General features: G+C 40.2%; 1 protein-coding gene across 2 annotated transcripts in view; it reads left to right on the plus strand.

Annotated features, from left to right (window-relative positions):
• The first annotated feature begins 5,422 nt into the window (after positions 1 to 5,422).
• Positions 5,423 to 16,743, plus strand: part of LOC124553803 (transcriptional repressor NF-X1) — a 285,701-nt gene continuing 274,380 nt past the window's right edge. Inside the window, exons 1-2 of one of the 2 annotated variants that reach the window (XM_047127780.1) lie at positions 5,423 to 5,715; positions 13,089 to 13,440. In XM_047127780.1, coding sequence (XP_046983736.1) covers positions 13,114 to 13,440 — 327 coding nt within the window. In that variant the 5' untranslated portion in view covers positions 5,423 to 5,715; positions 13,089 to 13,113. The remainder of the gene's footprint in view (positions 5,716 to 13,088; positions 13,441 to 16,743) is intronic. The other variant, XM_047127781.1, reaches the window with a different exon arrangement.

Consider the following 16,743-nt stretch of genomic DNA (forward strand, 5'->3'; position numbering starts at 1 on the left):
TCGCCTTTTCCAGGTCTGGCCGCACACCTTCGTTTGACCCAAGGTGCCCAAGTACGAGGGCAGTTCAATAAGTAATGCAACACATTTTTTTTCTGAAACAGGGGTTGTTTTATTCAGCATTGAAATACACCAGGTTATTCCCCAATCTTTTAGCTACACAAAACTATTTTTCAACGTAATCTCCATTCAATGCTACGGCCTTACGCCACCTTGAAATGAGGGCCTGTATGCCTGCACGGTACCATTCCACTGGTCGATGTCGGAGCAAACGTCGTACTGCATCAATAACTTCTTCATCATCCGCGTAGTGCCTCCCACGGATTGCGTCCTTCATTGGGCCAAACATATGGAAATCCGACGGTGCGAGATCGGGACTGTAGGGTGCATGAGGAAGAACAGTCCACTGAAGTTTTGTGAGCTCCTCTCGGGTGCGAAGACTTGTGTGAGGTCTTGCGTTGTCATGAAGAAGGAGAAGTTCGTTCAGATTTTTGTGCCTACGAACACGCTGAAGTCGTTTCTTCAATTTCTGAAGAGTAGCACAATACACTTCAGAGTTGATCGTTTGACCACGGGGAAGGACATCGAACAGAATAACCCCTTCAGCGTCCCAGAAGACTGTAACCATGACTTTACCGGCTGAGGGTATGGCTTTAAACTTTTTCTTGGTAGGGGAGTGGGTGTGGCGCCACTCCATTGATTGCCATTTTGTTTCAGGTTCGAAGTGATGAACCCATGTTTCATCGCCTGTAACAATCTTTGACAAGAAATTGTCACCCTCAGCCACATGACGAGCAAGCAATTCCGCACAGATGGTTCTCCTTTGCTCTTTATGGTGGTCGGTTAGACAACGAGGGACCCAGCGGGAACAAACCTTTGAATATCCCAACTGGTGAACAATTGTGACAGCACTACCAACAGAGATGTCAAGTTGAGCACTGAGTTGTTTGATGGTGATCCGTCGATCATCTCGAACGAGTGTGTTCGCACGCTCCGCCATTGCAGGAGTCACAGCTGTGCACGGCCGGCCCGCACGCGGGAGATCAGACAGTCTTGCTTGACCTTGCGGCGATGATGACACACGCTTTGCCCAACGACTCGCCATGCTTTTGTCCACTGCCAGATCACCGTAGACATTCTGCAAGCGCCTATGAATATCTGAGATGCCCTGGTTTTCCGCCAAAAGAAACTCGATCACTGCCCGTTGTTTGTAACGCACATCCGTTACAGACGCCATTTTAACAGCTCCATACAGCGCTGCCACCTGTCGGAAGTCAATGAAACTATACGAGACGAAGCGGGAGTGTTTGAAAATATTCCACAAGAAATTTCCGGTTTTTTCAACCAAAATTGGCCGAGAAAAAAAATGTGTTGCATTACTTATTGAACTGCCCTCGTACTTTGATTTCTTTTGCTCCAAAAAGATACTTTCTTGGATTAAGTTTCAGTCCAGCGTCTTGGAGACACCTAAGAACGGCCCTCAGTCTTCTTATATGTTCATCAAATGTCTCTGAGAAGCCGGCCGCGGTGGTCCCGCGGTTCTAGGCGCGCAGTCCGGAACCGTGCGACTGCTACGGTCGCAGGTTCGAATCCTGCCTCGGGCATGGGTGTGTGTGATGTCCTTAGGTTAGTTAGGTTTAAGTAGTTCTAAGTTTTAGGGGACTGATGACCACAGCAGTTGAGTCCCATAGTGCTCAGAGCCATTTGAATTTGTCTCTGAGAACACTATAATGTCATCTAAATAACAAAGACATCGTCCACTTCAGGTGCATTAGAAGATTATCCATCATTTGTTCAAAAGTTGTTGGTGCATTACACAAACCAAACGGCTTTACCTTAAACTTATACAGGCTCTCAGGGGTGATGAATGCAGTTTTCTCACGATCAGCCTCATCTACTTCGATTTGCCACTGTCCCGAGTACATGTCCATGGTTGAGAAAAACTTAGCCCCCTTTAGACAATTTAGTGTATCGTCAATTCGTGGAAGAGGGTAAATGTCCTTTTTAGTTATCTTATTAAGCTTCCTGTAATCAGCACAAAAGTGCCAACTGCCATCCTTCTTCCTGACGAGGACCACTGGTGACGACCATGGGCTCTGCGAAGGCTGAATGCTGTCATTCTTCATCATTTTCTCTACCTCGTCGCGAAATATTCGACGTTCCGTTGCTGACACGCGGTATGCTCTCTGGCTTATTGGTTGATGGTCTCCATTGCTAATCCGGTGCTTCACCGTCGATTTGTCTAATTTTCTCTTCACCTGTGGATTGAAGCATTCAGAGAACTCTTGAAAAATGGCAAGTAGCTTCTTCTGTTGTTCCTTAGTGAGATCTGGTGATAATCGAGCTAGAAGATCTGATCTCAGAGTGGCAGCGGTAATTTCGCCCACAGACTCGGCATAGGAGGTTTGTATGATGTTCAGCTGTTCCGCAATTAACAGCTGAGCGTTTGCAACGCACATGCGTCTTGGAAGCATCAGCGGTTGTCGGCGGCAGTTGACTATCCACAGTTCACCGAATCCGTTCTTAGACGAGACGCCAGAGGCTGGGATGACCAAGTTATTCTTCAGTGGTATGCTTCGCTTACATTCCACTACAAGATCAATGGGTTGATGTATGGCATGACACATGACAGTTACCTTTCTAGCGCTGACTGCTAGAATGCTCACCTCATCCGGCACATATAGTCTCCACACACTCGGATGCGCATCTTCCTGTCCACAGTATCTCATCTCGTCTAGCATAATCTTCGAGTGACCACAACCTACAGGGTGGTCCATTGATCGTGACTGGGTCAAATATTTCACGAAATAAGCGTCAAACGAAAAAACTACAAAGAACGAAACTTGTCTAGCTTGAAGAGGGAAACCAGATGGCGCTATGGTTGGTCCGCTAGACGGCGCTGCCATAGGTCAAACAGATATCAACTGCCAATTATCCTTCTTCCCATAATGCCGCACCATACATTAACCCACCAAGGTCGCTGATGTTCCACTTGTCGCAGCCATAGTGGACTTTCCGTTGCCCAATAGTGCATATTATGCCCGTTTACGTTACCGCTGTTGGTGAATGACGCTTCGTCGCTAAATAGAACGCGTGCAAAAAAAATCTGTCATCGTCCCGTAATTTCTCTTGTGGCCAGTGGCAGAACTGTACACGACGTTCAAAGTCGTCGCCATGCAATTCCTGGTGCACAGAAATATGGTACGGGACAATCGATGTTGATGTAGCATTCTCAACACCGACGTCTTTGAGATTCCCGATTCTAGCGCAATTTGTCTGCTACTGATGAGCGGATTAGCCGCGACAGCAGCTAAAACACCTACTTGGGCATCATCATTTGTTGCAGGTCGTGGTTGATGTTTCACACGTGGCTGAACACTTCTTGTTTCCTTAAATAACGTAACTATCCGGCGAGCGGTCCGGACACTTGGATGATGTCGTCCAGGATACTGAGCAGCATACATAGCACACGCCCGTAGGGCATTTTAATCACAATAGTCATACATCAACACGATATCGACCTTTTCCGCAATTGGTAAACACTCCATTTTTAAACGGGTAATGTATCACGAAGCAAATACCGTCCACCAGCCGGAGTGGCCGTGCGGTACTAGGCGCTACAGTCTGGAGCCTGCGACCGCTACGGTCGCAGTTTCGAATCCTGCCTCGGGCGTGGATGTGTGTGATGTCCTTAGGTTAGTTAGGTTTAATTAGTTCTAAGTTCTAGGCGACTGATGACCTCAGAAATTAAGTCGCATAGCGTTCAGAGCCATTTTTGAAATACTGTCCGCACTGGTGGAATGTTACGTGATACCACGTACTTATACGTTTGTGGCTATTACAGCGCCATCTATCACAAAGTAAAAAAAGTGGTCCAACTAAAACATTCATATTTCTTTACGTCCTACACGTCCTATGTAATAAAAAATGGGGGTTCCTATTTTTTAAAAAAAACGCAGTTGATATCTGTTTGACCTATAAAGCAGATTCAACTAATGCAGAGGTATTTTGTGACAATATTTTGTCCAGGGTTTCAAAAATGGTTATTTTTCATTTCGTCATCACCTTCCTCATACATTTGTTTCATTAAATCATCGACGTCTGCATCTGGACCACCAAACCGATGTGCCTTTCGAACTTTAACTGACTAGCTATCTTCTGAGTTTGGGTCAGCTGGGGCTATATAATACCACGAAAGTTTTAGCACGGAAACCAACACTTGTGACTTTTATCATCCAGCAGAAATCTTCAACAATCATTTCTACAACAAACTATTAATTTTTGCTATAAAGTCTTTCACTTTCACGATGCATGAAAATACAGTACAAATGCACTGAATATTTGTTAGACGCGACTTAGTTTTGAATGTGAGACATACATTAACAGAATTATGTGATTGGCCGTATGCATTGTTTCTGAAGCTTATAACATCGGGTAACTGTATTTTTCCTTCAACGACAAATATGTCTCCGTTTTCCTGATTTCAAGTAAGATAAAATCTTTAACTTTTTTTCTAATCTGTCAAATTACAAGGTCCCTTTAGCGTATCAACTAAGGGCCGATCGTACAAACTCCGGTTATCAGCCGTTTGACTCTATTCTTGAAATAGGGTAGGAAACGCAGTATGTCAACTCGGAACAACGCGTAACTGGAGTATAAACTTGGAATAATTTAACCGGTGATTTCGGCCCTGGTTAGCTAGTTTATCTGAAAAATAGGTTTTGACGATGGCAGGAATAGCTATAGAATCAGGCAGTGATCGCGAGATTTTGACAGAATTGTTTGTTATAATGAAAAGTAAGAAGAAAGTGAGACATCGTCTCAATTATTTCTAAAAATACGATTCCGAATTTATATCTGGATTTCGTCTGTCGAAGGAATTCGTACTTCGTCTTAAGATCTCGTAAGTGAGAAACTGGAGCATATGACTGACAAGTGAGGCTATTTCTGTTTCCCAACATAAACAGTTTGTAGCAATACGCATTTCTGTTTTCGCTAAAAGTGACATCTCGTCATTGTGCTGAATCTCAGGTAACACTCAAATAAAATCGCGGAAATAGATAAACTGCCATGATCCTATAAAGCCCGGAGCTCTGGGTACTCCGTTTCTGGTCGTTACAAAACCGTCTCCACTTTACCATTTTGAAGATCCTGCCTATTGAGCCAACTGTAACAACGTGTCAAAGACAAATAAATTTGACTGCTATTCTAGGCAAAAATGTTTCACGCAAATTGAAAGCTATTTGTTCTTTCGGTTGACTTGAAGCTTCGACAGTTGCTCTTTTTATTTCAACGTAGAATTTTTCCTTTAAATATCGAAACGTGGCGACTTTTCAAAGCCTACCAAAACTTGTAGCATCTTTCTGCAGTCTGTACCCCGGCGTTTCATTTGTCGTCGATGGCACATGGTTGCCAACACTTGTATTTTATTCTATTGTCAACAACGGATGCCGAAATGATGGTAGCGATTTGAAAATGTGGTCATATGAAAATTCTGTACCTTGGTCTGTTAGATGATGACTAGTGTTATTGACCTAGTCATGGCTAATCCAAAAAGACGTGCAATTTTATCTTATTTTGTGACGTCATAATAATTGTTTCATCGAACTTGTGAAATTGCCTTTGAGCCGAAGTAACCTGTGACATCAATTCCAGCTGTTGAAAGGTTAGGAAACGTGTATTCTTTCGAAACTCATAATTTCGAGCACTGTTTTAAAGGTGAGCCAATTCCATATATGTGCCTAATTTAACATTATTTTCCTTCTGCCCTGTTCTGACATATAGGGTATTAATGTAGCTTTCACCATATCGTACATCTGCATGATACTTTATTTGACAAATCCCGCTGTTGTTTTGCTTCTTCGAAATTTTCTTTCTTGATAGTTATATTTAAAAGAGTGAAAGCGCTTATTTGGCTTGCTGTACGTTTTGGGTGGCTTCTAGGTTTTCGCAATCCCGCCTTAATAAAGTTCGTTATAGTATGTGTAGCATTCTGTTAATCCAAATTTGTATCAGTGAAGTGAATGTCGGCACGCCAGTGCCAGAGCGAAATAAAAAACGAAATCATCAATTGTCGTAAGAGTGGCATCTTAATACAGTGGTGTTGCCGACATTTAGTAAATATTGCAATCTACAGAACTTGTTTTCAGAACTACATTGGGGGGGGGGGAGGAGATTACATAAAAAATTATTGTAGTAAAAGTATGTATTTGTTCTGTGTGTTATTCGGGGCACAACCCAATCTGTGGTGACATTTGTAACTTGCATTGTGTTGTTCTTGGGCATCCTAGTGATCCTTGACCCACTTTGGTGGTACAATCTGCTGACAAAAAGACAATAAGTGAATTGGTAACATTTCAGTATTTGATCTCACTGATTTTGAATGTTTCTCACGTATGAGAGTTCAGTGAGAGCTGTCAGCAGATTATAATTTGACATCCACTGTTTATTAGAGCCCTCCTTTAGACTCATCCATCCATTTTTGTCTAGCAATGTGCATATGCTTATTGCTCATACATTTTTTCCAATGTAATGTACCCACCTTCCACCTGATCATTGTTTTGGTCTGTTTGTATCTTGCGAAATCAAGAAAATAATTTCTCCTATACTTCTTCCATTCATTTACCTAACTGCATGCCCCCACTCACCATTATTTCCCTCTCTATACAGTTATATCTTCCTCCACAATGCAATGTTTGTGTGGTTAAAGAGACGTATCAGATATGCATAGAAAATTCAGTAAGGCACATTGTATGCACATAACTGTGTGGTGCAACTGGTATCTAAGATCACATGCTCTCTTCACAGTGAAGGTTATGTAGTGGACCCCCTTGCATTTTTTGTAGTTCTTGTATGATATATGTGCATAATATGCATTGAAGTACTCATTGGAGACTTGTTCCTATCATTTTCTGAATTTCCTTTTGCAATTTTAATGCCTTTTAATGTGGTGTGAACGTAAACATTTAGCTACACCACACATCAGTCTGACACAACAACCTTTACTTGGCACTCACATTTGTTGACTTTGCCAAATCACAACCAGATCATTTCATTGTAACCTAGATCTTGGGTTATATTATAGACCTGTCTGTTACCACCCACAACTGAGAATTCAGAGGAGGTCCAGTAACACCCTTGAGCCCTCGACACTTGCAGATGTTTGAAATTCAAATACTGTGCTGAAGAACCATAGTAGTTACATGACTGCAAGACCATAAGGAAATACGGAAGCGTCCGATCCCACCCGTCTGCTTTGACCCATGACGTCACAAATATGGCGGAAACAAAAACACACACACACACACACACACACACACACACACACACACTTTCCACAAGAAGCCTAATGACACTAACGGGACAAGCGCGGGAAATGGGGTGTTTTGGGTGGAGGGGGGGGGGGGCAAACTAAATATAAACAAATTTAGACGCCTTGCGTAGCTACAACGTGTAAGTGACAACAGCCATGCATGAATACCCACCCACCTCCCCAGGGGTCGTAACCCCTGCAACCCATAGAAGATAAAGATGCTTCAGTAGCTGATTAGTGTTTTTTGTCTTTTTTTAAAAAAAAAATCTCACGGGATAGAACAAACAGATCAGAAAGATAAATATAATAAACTAAAACAGAAATTGGAGGAAACAGATAATTAAAATAAGTAATAAGCGTTTTTAAATTTTAAAAAAATAATCTCACGAGATAGACCGAACACATCAGTAAAGTAAATAAAATAAGATAAAACAGAACTGGAGACAGCCACACTCAAACCAAACTCCGCGCCATCATGACGTCACACACAACACCCTTACGTCACGGGTCAAAGCCGACGCGTGGGATCGGACGCTTCTGTCGACCCGACCATAAATCCGAATGTGTCATGTATGAATACCTGAGTGTTCTGGGGTGGATTTTTTCCACTGGGAGCAGGATTTGACTTTTATATTGCCCTATGCTTGGCCTAGATGAAAAATGCTTGTTTTCGAATGTGCTACTGAAACATTTTAATTGTTCTGGATTCCATGAGAACATTGCCAAACATTTTGATCACCAGTGAAAACTGAATAAACAACTAAATAGGCTTCTAGATATGTTATCACCTATTCTGTTTGTTAGTGTTAAATTTATAGTAAAGGGAGCACACCAGCTCAAAAGGGTAAAGCCAAATAAAAATTAATTTAAAATGTGACATTGTCTGTTCTCTGGTCCATCAAGATCATGTATCTGTAGAACTCTGTGTTTGTGTACAACCAGTGTTCGAAATTCAACAAATATAGAGACTAGGGAAACACAAGCTGATGAAGATAATAGCCTTGCGCAACAAAAAAATTGATTTTTGTATTTTATTTATTGATCGATAGACAATTCAGTACAACAGCATGGGACATGGGAGATAACTTCATAGCAAAATATATACATATATAAAACATAAACAAATTAGGAAAGGATTTGGTGAGGATAGGGCAGAAAGTTGGCCATGGCCTAATCAATAGAATCAACCAAGTATTCATCTTAGCAATTTGCAAAAAGTCAAGTTTGGATGGCCGGATGGGGAATAAAACCTACTCCTCATGAATACTAGTCCAGGGTATTAAGACTGGTATAGCCACACGATTTGAAGGGAAATTACAAATACATAATCTACACCGAGATTGTGACATGCACAAGAAGTAAATCACTGACATAAGTATATCCCAATTAAAAGTACTTTGTGAATGACATTTCAGCAAGTTGAGTGGTGGAGGACAGCTGCCATCCAATCATAGTTCTTTCTCAGATGCTGTATGCGTGCTGCGTTGCATGTTTTGTGTTACGTGCAGTAATTTTAATGTGAGAGTTTTGATATAAACACTTACAAAAACTAAAAACACATGAACATTTTGTACATCACTGCTGCAAAATATAACACGCAAGAAACATGCTGCCACTCTATCCATCTAGCATCAGATCTCCTCTCGGAGGTGGTGTATTGCACTGCATCTGAAGCAGAGGAAACAGAAAACCAACTGTAGAAACAATTCTTTTGCAAAGAAAAATGTAGCATAGATGTTACCTCAGCTAACAGAACTCGACAGTAAATAAGGGCTTAGTATTCTTGCGAACTAACTTACTTAGATGGCGAAATGCTTCTCAATAAGAAATAATTTGAACTCTTCTCTAAAAGCTGTTTCTGTCTCCAACGTCTTTATGTAAGTTCGCAGTGCATTTGCAAGTCGTAAACAGGGTATCTGACAAAAATCTAAATCTTTGTTTCAGAGTGAAAATGTTAACACATTGAGTAATTAGTCATATTTACCAAGTTCTTGTCAGGTGTGCAGAGTGAGCCATCTGCTGTTTTTTACTCACTTCTCTGAAACTTCACGTTTGCACTTTGTTGACAAATAAAGGGAAGAACATACAATAAGACACTAATTTCTCTTTTGCAAGGTGAGAGTATTACATGTGTTAATGTATATTATTTGAAAACAGTGTTTAAAGTGTTATGCTATGCAGTTTGATGCTGCTGTGTTGATTGGGCAGATAAAAAGGTAGGACTCTTCTGTTTTGTGCTGGCCTCTTTGTCTCTTTGTGACTATCTGCTGCAAGGTGTTTTCACAATTTGACTTCTTTCAAAACTTTTCCAGTGAGTGTCCAGTCATTGGCATTAGCCTCTTCAAAGCCACATTTCCGTCCCTTCTTAGCCCTTTCTTTCTGTTTGCAACAATGTCCAAATTTCACAGTCATACATACAGTGAGTCAAGATTAAAATCTAGATGATTTCCTTTCTCTTTTATATAAAACCACTTTTTCAGTAATATGTCTTTTGTCATCATGGTGCCTAAATAACAAAATTCCTTAACTTTTCCCATTTAATTTTGTTCGATTTTATCCATTATCCTTCTTATCTTTGATTTGCTTTGATCACTTGTTTGAGTTTTTCCTATAAATGTTAGGTTCTACCTATCTCAGGATTGCGGAAAATTGCAAAGTATATTCTGCATGTTTTTTACGGAAATACGGAAGCATCCAATTCCACCTGTCTGCTTTGACCCATGACGTCATGAATATGCCAGAAACGACCATCCACTAACACTCCAATATGGCACCTAAGATGTGATTACGTAAACATGAACACATAAATACATCGAAAAACCAACACACACACACACACACACACACACACACACACACACACACACACACACACACCTTCCACAAAAAACCTAATCAAACTAACGGGGACAAGCGTGGGAGGCTTTTGGTTGGGGACAAACTAAATATAAACACACACCACTACACCAAACGACAAAAAACACTAAAATAAGACCCCACAACCTTCCCAAAATCCACTGGAATCGATCACTTACCTTGACCTATATAGGTCAACAAGAACTACCAATACCACACTATAAATCTCAAAACATTCACCACCACCCCACTTAATACTACCCCAAAAATGCACCCAGAAAATCAAAATTACAATCGAACACTTCCCTTGACCTGTTATCTTTAACATCATCTCCACATGTAGCTGTCCCTGGTCAGAGACGCCGGAACTTTAGTAAGCCTCATTTCTTCACGACACACTGAACACATCATGACTTCAGCCAACAGGCCGAATAGCTGAAGAAATTTTATTAGACACAACGCACTCTCCCCCATCATCGCCGACACCCAAAAACTGTTGACCTTGTCAGTCATATCCATACATAACAAAGACATAAACAATTCAATTTACCAAAATTCACACACGATGAACAGAAAAAAAAACTACAATAACGTCAACATAACAAAACCAAAATCGTTAACTCACTGAAAAATATTCTGCTGAAAGCACAGTCACCACCGATACCACACAGTGCAAAGCTACCACACCAGTGAACCCCATACGCCACATAACACGCTACCCATAAACATACCACCAGAGAGAACCACCGACCACAACAGTACGCCACGTATAAACATGCCACATGTGCAAACTAAACCAAAAACATCACCTAACACACAACACACCACCAGAGAGCACCACCGATCACATCAAAATGACACCTACAAACACGCCACTCTCACAAACTAAACTCCGCGCCGTTATAACGTCACACACCACAACAGCCTTACGTCACTGGTCAAAGCTGACGGGTGGGATCGGACGCTTCTGTCGACCCTTTTTTTTACTATCAGATGTTTGGGCAATATCGTCCTGAGTTTGTATGCAGTGAATGAGAATTCCTTCACTCTAATTTCAGACATTTTAGCTTCGAAGGTGTTTATAGATTCTTTTTCTGGAATGGTGAAACATATGTGGTGCTAATAAGCACCTTTTTTTTTTTTGTCTGTGCCCTCCAAGTTAGTTGGTTATTTGCATGCCTGTGGACCACAATGGCAGACTCTTGCCATGATATGCCAACAGTCAGTTTTACACTTTCTCGCAGCTAAAAATGCGGCAACATGCTGACTGATTATGTGATTTCTTAACTTGCCTTTTTTCCCTCTCACGCCTACAGTGGTTTATTTCTGTTGTGTGACAGGAGTTGTCAAGGAGATAGGATTTCAACTTGTGTTTGAAGTTACTTTTTTTATCTTCTTGGCTATTTATATTACTGGGCATTTGGTCAATGATTTTTGTGGCTGAAAACATCACTTCTTTCTGTGTTTCACTAAGACTGTGTGATAAATAGTATACATCATTTTTGCTTCCAGTGCTGTATTTATGAATTCACTGTTGTTTTCAAACTATGGTTGGTTATTGACAGCAAACTTTCTAAGGATGTACATACATTGTGAGGCTGGTGTTATGTCCAGCCGTTTAAAGAGCTGTCTACAAGAGACGGTTAGAACCTGTTGTTACACATTTCATCAGTGGCAAGTCACTAATGACTGAAAATAGGAAGGTTACCTTTCCAGATTTTCATCTCCAAAATCTAATATTATCTCAAATGTAGTAGTTCAGAGCTTAGATATTTAAGATGCTCAGTAACATGTGATGTCCAGTTAAGGTTGTTACCAAGAAGTTAGAATATTCTGTTTTATTTATTAGTTTACTCTCCTGCATTATTACTAATGGTGTAATCAGGGCTTGTGCAATAGTGTTGCATGTGTTATGTTTTATCCAAACTTAGTGACATACCATATGCAAAGAAACAGTTATTAATTTTCAAGATTATTATTATTATTAATGTTTCATATTGTTGTTGTATCTTTTCAATCTAATAATGGGACAGTAGGGACAGGCCCTATTTGATTATTTTCTTTGTGCTTACAGAACCTGAAATTCATCATCCAGACCTGAATTTCCTAAAGCAGTAGAACACAATTATCAAAAGCGTATGAAAAAAATACCTTCAATGATTAGTAGATTTCACAGTGCTGTTCAGCAGAACACACTTTTAATTTATCAGCGCTGTTGTTTGTAGCCAACTGGTAGCATAACAGTCTTCAGGATGTAGTGTTGCTGGTTTGACTCTCACTAGCAGCTTTTTTACTTTCTTAGATTTCCGTACTTTAATAAATAGAAACGCTAATCAACAAATATTGAATAACAACTTTTATAAAAAAAAATCTTTTTATTTTTAGTAACAGATCACTTTGAAAATGCCAGTATTCACAACACACTAAATTAAAATTTGGGGGAAAATATCAAACAGAAAATAAAATGTTTTTTAATTTCTGGAGATTGAGCACTGTTACTAATGTATGTAATTACTTTGCATCATTTTTGCATGTCTACACCAGATTGTTATTTTCTTTTCATGTGGCCAGTGATGAAAACAAAAAAGGTATTAAAAGTTATGAGTATTTGTTGACAAATATAGATTTTCAATACATGTAAAAAAGAAGGAAAAAACGTGGTATTAGCAAGATTGCACCATGATGATAAGACTTTTATGCTACACAATTAGGTGATGGTAACCAGGTTAATAAATTACAAATGTCTAATACTTAACAGCACAATTGTCCACAATTTGAATTCTTTGATCTCTTGGTAGGGGTCAGCCGCCAAATTTTGGTTCTTATGTCCACTTACAGTCTTTCCAAGCTGTCTTTGAGTCAAAACCTTGCAGTTTGTCAACAGTTTTCCATAAAGCTGACCTAGACTTAAATCTGTTTGTAGGGAGCAGCCCACTGAACTATCAGCTATGGACAACTGGAACAACTCGACATCGTGGCAGCAACAGTACCAGCGCGGCGGGCAGAGTTCGGCAAATGAGTACGCTAGTGGCGGCGGTGGAGATCCGCCAGTGACGAGACAGGACCGCCAGGCCCGGGACTTCCGCTCGTCGGGGGAGGCGTATGGCGGGGGACGGGGCACGCGGGGGCGGCACCGTGGAGGTCCGCCGCCTCGCGGTGCATTCCCTGGCCGTCGTGGCAGGGGGAGGCAGGCACCCGCCCCCTTCTCTGTTGATGCCGAGGAGTTCGTCCCACGCAGCCAGCAGAGTGGCCAAGTCAATGGCACCAACTGGGAGGTGAGACTGCAGTGTTTCCTCTTTTCTGATGCTTATCCAGGGTGTATACGACCTGGGACAGCTGGGAGATCTGGGAAAGTCCCGGGAATTTTTTCATCTGGGAGAAAGCCAGGATAAACTTGGGAATTGTTTAGAATTTCTGGAATTTTTTTGTTTTGTTTTAGTTTTCAGTTAAATTTTTGTAATTTTGAGTGGTAAGAAACAATTATCTAACAAAGGATATTATGTATCCCACTACTGCAGAATAATACTGCAACAATAAAACATGAATGAGAGGAAAAAAAATAACCAAAATAAAACTTAGGTTGCAAAGGAAATGTGCCATATACAACAACGAAACACGGTGCTCATACAAGTGTCTGCCAACAGCAAAATGTGTCAAAAGATCTTAGGAAGGCTGTGCAGTGCTTCATAACAACAAATTGCCTCCAATGAGCGTGACATCTTAACGGTTTACATTAGATTTGTTTGAGCAGTTGCGGGCGGGCTCATGTGCATACACAGTTGAGTCACACATGTGTAGTACCTTCTCCTGCTAGTGGCTGCAGAAGTGTAGCTTTTAGCTGTGTAAGCAACATCAGCAGCAATATGCTGCACGGAAAAATTTTACTGGCACTGCAAGCTGCCAGATTCATTGCGGGCAAATCGGGCTGTCTACCACAGGCGACAATTTCAGGGAAAGGGAGGGGGGCCACCAAATTCATTTTCTTGAGGGGGGGAAAAAAAATGTTCTTTCACAAAGCACCAGTATCCAGCGCACATTGGTCTATCGATTAGTCATATGATTTTGAAACGCATCCATGTTGGTTTCTGAACATATTAAGTTTATTTCTGAACAAATCATAAGTTGATTTTTGAATGTGTGCTTGTTGTACATCATTCTCTGCCAGGGGAATCCCCGTCTCATCTAAAAATAAACTTTCCTGCCGACAGAAGAGGACAGGGCTATACAAGCTGAGCAGAATATAGCCGAACGGGTGAATGGCAGTTGCTGTTTGTTTATTTGATTGACTGGGTTTGCGAATGATCAGCGTTGTTATAATTACCAGTGAAATCCACAGATTCAGAGTATCAGACTGGAAATAAATGATTAACAGGAATAATAGATAAGAAAGATAATACATAATCTTCTTGGTGTATCCAAAAAAATGAAATTTCGATTGAAAATTTTAGGCCAGACCGCTACACCAGTAAGGTCCAGTTGTACTGTCTCCGGTAGCAACCGCCTGAGCTCTGTTCTGGGAGTAGCATACGTTGTATGAGCACTTACTAATGCCTAACTGGAGAATAAACACGGGATAACTAAACTGTTGATTGTGGCAGGGATAGTGAAATTAACTGCAGAATACGTTATAGAATTAGTGATGACAAGATGGTTTGTTAGAACAAGGAAGAAGAAGAAGAAATGGGGACATCACACAAATTATGGAAGAATAAGGTGATTCCAAATTTATATAAAAATTTCATACTACTACTTTTCAATCTCATGCTTGAGAAGCTGGAGCGTGTGAATGAAATGTGAAACTATTTTCTAACATAAAGCTTTTTGCTTGTAGTAGTAGGCCTAATAGGCATTTGATATTGGTACTTCATGAATTATATTCTATCATGTTATAAAAATGATGATTTGTGTCGAAAGAGTGTCGTTTATTTGGTGTGTTTTACAATTGCTACGATACTAGACAGGCCTATTTCGTTTTATCTAGCAGACAGTGCCAAAATACACATAATCAGATTGAGAAACCACACAAGTCTTGGGTACCGTTTGTATTAACACCTTTTTCAGCATTAGAAGACATTTCGTTTTTTCATTTAGCAAAATGTTTGACGAACTTTGATAAGGTAATAGAGCCTTTCCCAGAAAGGAAAGCACGCCATGTAAAGCTGTAACAAGGTTATAGAGAGAAAAATGTTAGAACTTAAGAATTTAAGAAATCTGTACTGTCTTGCTTGTCTCTTCTGCTGGTTTCATGTATCGTATATTTAATTTTATGTCACACAAAAAAGCAAGTTATTAGCTGTAGAAAATAAAGAATTCAAATTTTCTGAAGAGTTCTTGTTCTCCCGGTTACAAATTATCCCAGCCAATATTAATTGCGAGGTTTTTTTCTGATGCACAGAGCAGTCAGAGTTATAGTGGAGAGGTGGAGAATCTCCATGTGACCTGCATTTATGTTTAGTGATTTTGCTGTTTCCTCTTCGTTTATTGCTCTCACGTCAAATGAAAACAAAATGGATTTCTGTGGCCGGGAGCTGTCAAGTGAATTAAAATACATTCACATAAGTACAGGAGGCTAAAATATGTTATTAGTTTCAGATTTTATTTCCACCTTCCTCGCAGTCAAGCATTGCAGAACAATGAAGTTATTTCTGTCGATTTGCGAAAGAAATTTAGCTTTTTATTAATTTTTCCGCCGAGGCAGTCAATTTATTTGAAGCGAAGTTTAATTCCACACTATTGGCTAGTTTCAACTGTTCACTACATTTCAAAAGTGCACATTTTCATCTTCTAGCACGTATGGCATTATGCCATAATAAAGAACCAAACATGAGATAATCTGTTACTGGTATTCCAAGAAAATTTACATCCGAATATGGACATACAAATGTGCACTTTCAGCCAAATTATGTATTTTAGTATGGTTCACAAAATTCTGATGCTCTTGGAGTATCGTCTGATGTCTTGTTTCCTTTATGACATAATGTAAAGATCTTTCAATGTTTTATACCTATGAACATACAGGCTTCCTGCATCATCGTAGCTGCGCACACACGGTGACACCTGTTATCTGGTGCTCTCTGGCAACTACTGAAACGAACCTATTTCTTACAGGTCGCAGCCAAATATTGTGAATGGTTGTTTTAAAAGCGTTACTTTCAAATTAAATTTCCTATTATGCAAGATTAACTACGTGTGAGAATGTACCATGAATGTTGTAAATCACAGAGCATTTGACTATCATTTAAAAATCAGCTCTTTGAGGATGACCATTTGAAAAATTTTGAGCCCAGAAGATCAGACATTTATGTCTTTATTAAAAATTTTACTGGCACATTTGTATGCTGTATCTTAAAGTGTAACAAGTGCAAAAAATATCAACACAATACATGAAAGCTTTGCTTCTCCTGCAGCTTATTAATCTTGGAGACACAATATTATATGTGAAAGCTTTGCTTTTCTTGTAGCAACCCTATGTATATTAATTTAAGCCATTAACTTTCCCTAATTGTGTTTACACGCTACTTAACAGTGATATTGCTATTGGCTGGCTACATCACATGTCCTATGCTCTGAATATCCAC

This window comes from Schistocerca americana, chromosome 11, assembly GCF_021461395.2.
Source record: "Schistocerca americana isolate TAMUIC-IGC-003095 chromosome 11, iqSchAmer2.1, whole genome shotgun sequence".
NCBI classification, from domain to species: domain Eukaryota; kingdom Metazoa; phylum Arthropoda; class Insecta; order Orthoptera; family Acrididae; genus Schistocerca; species Schistocerca americana.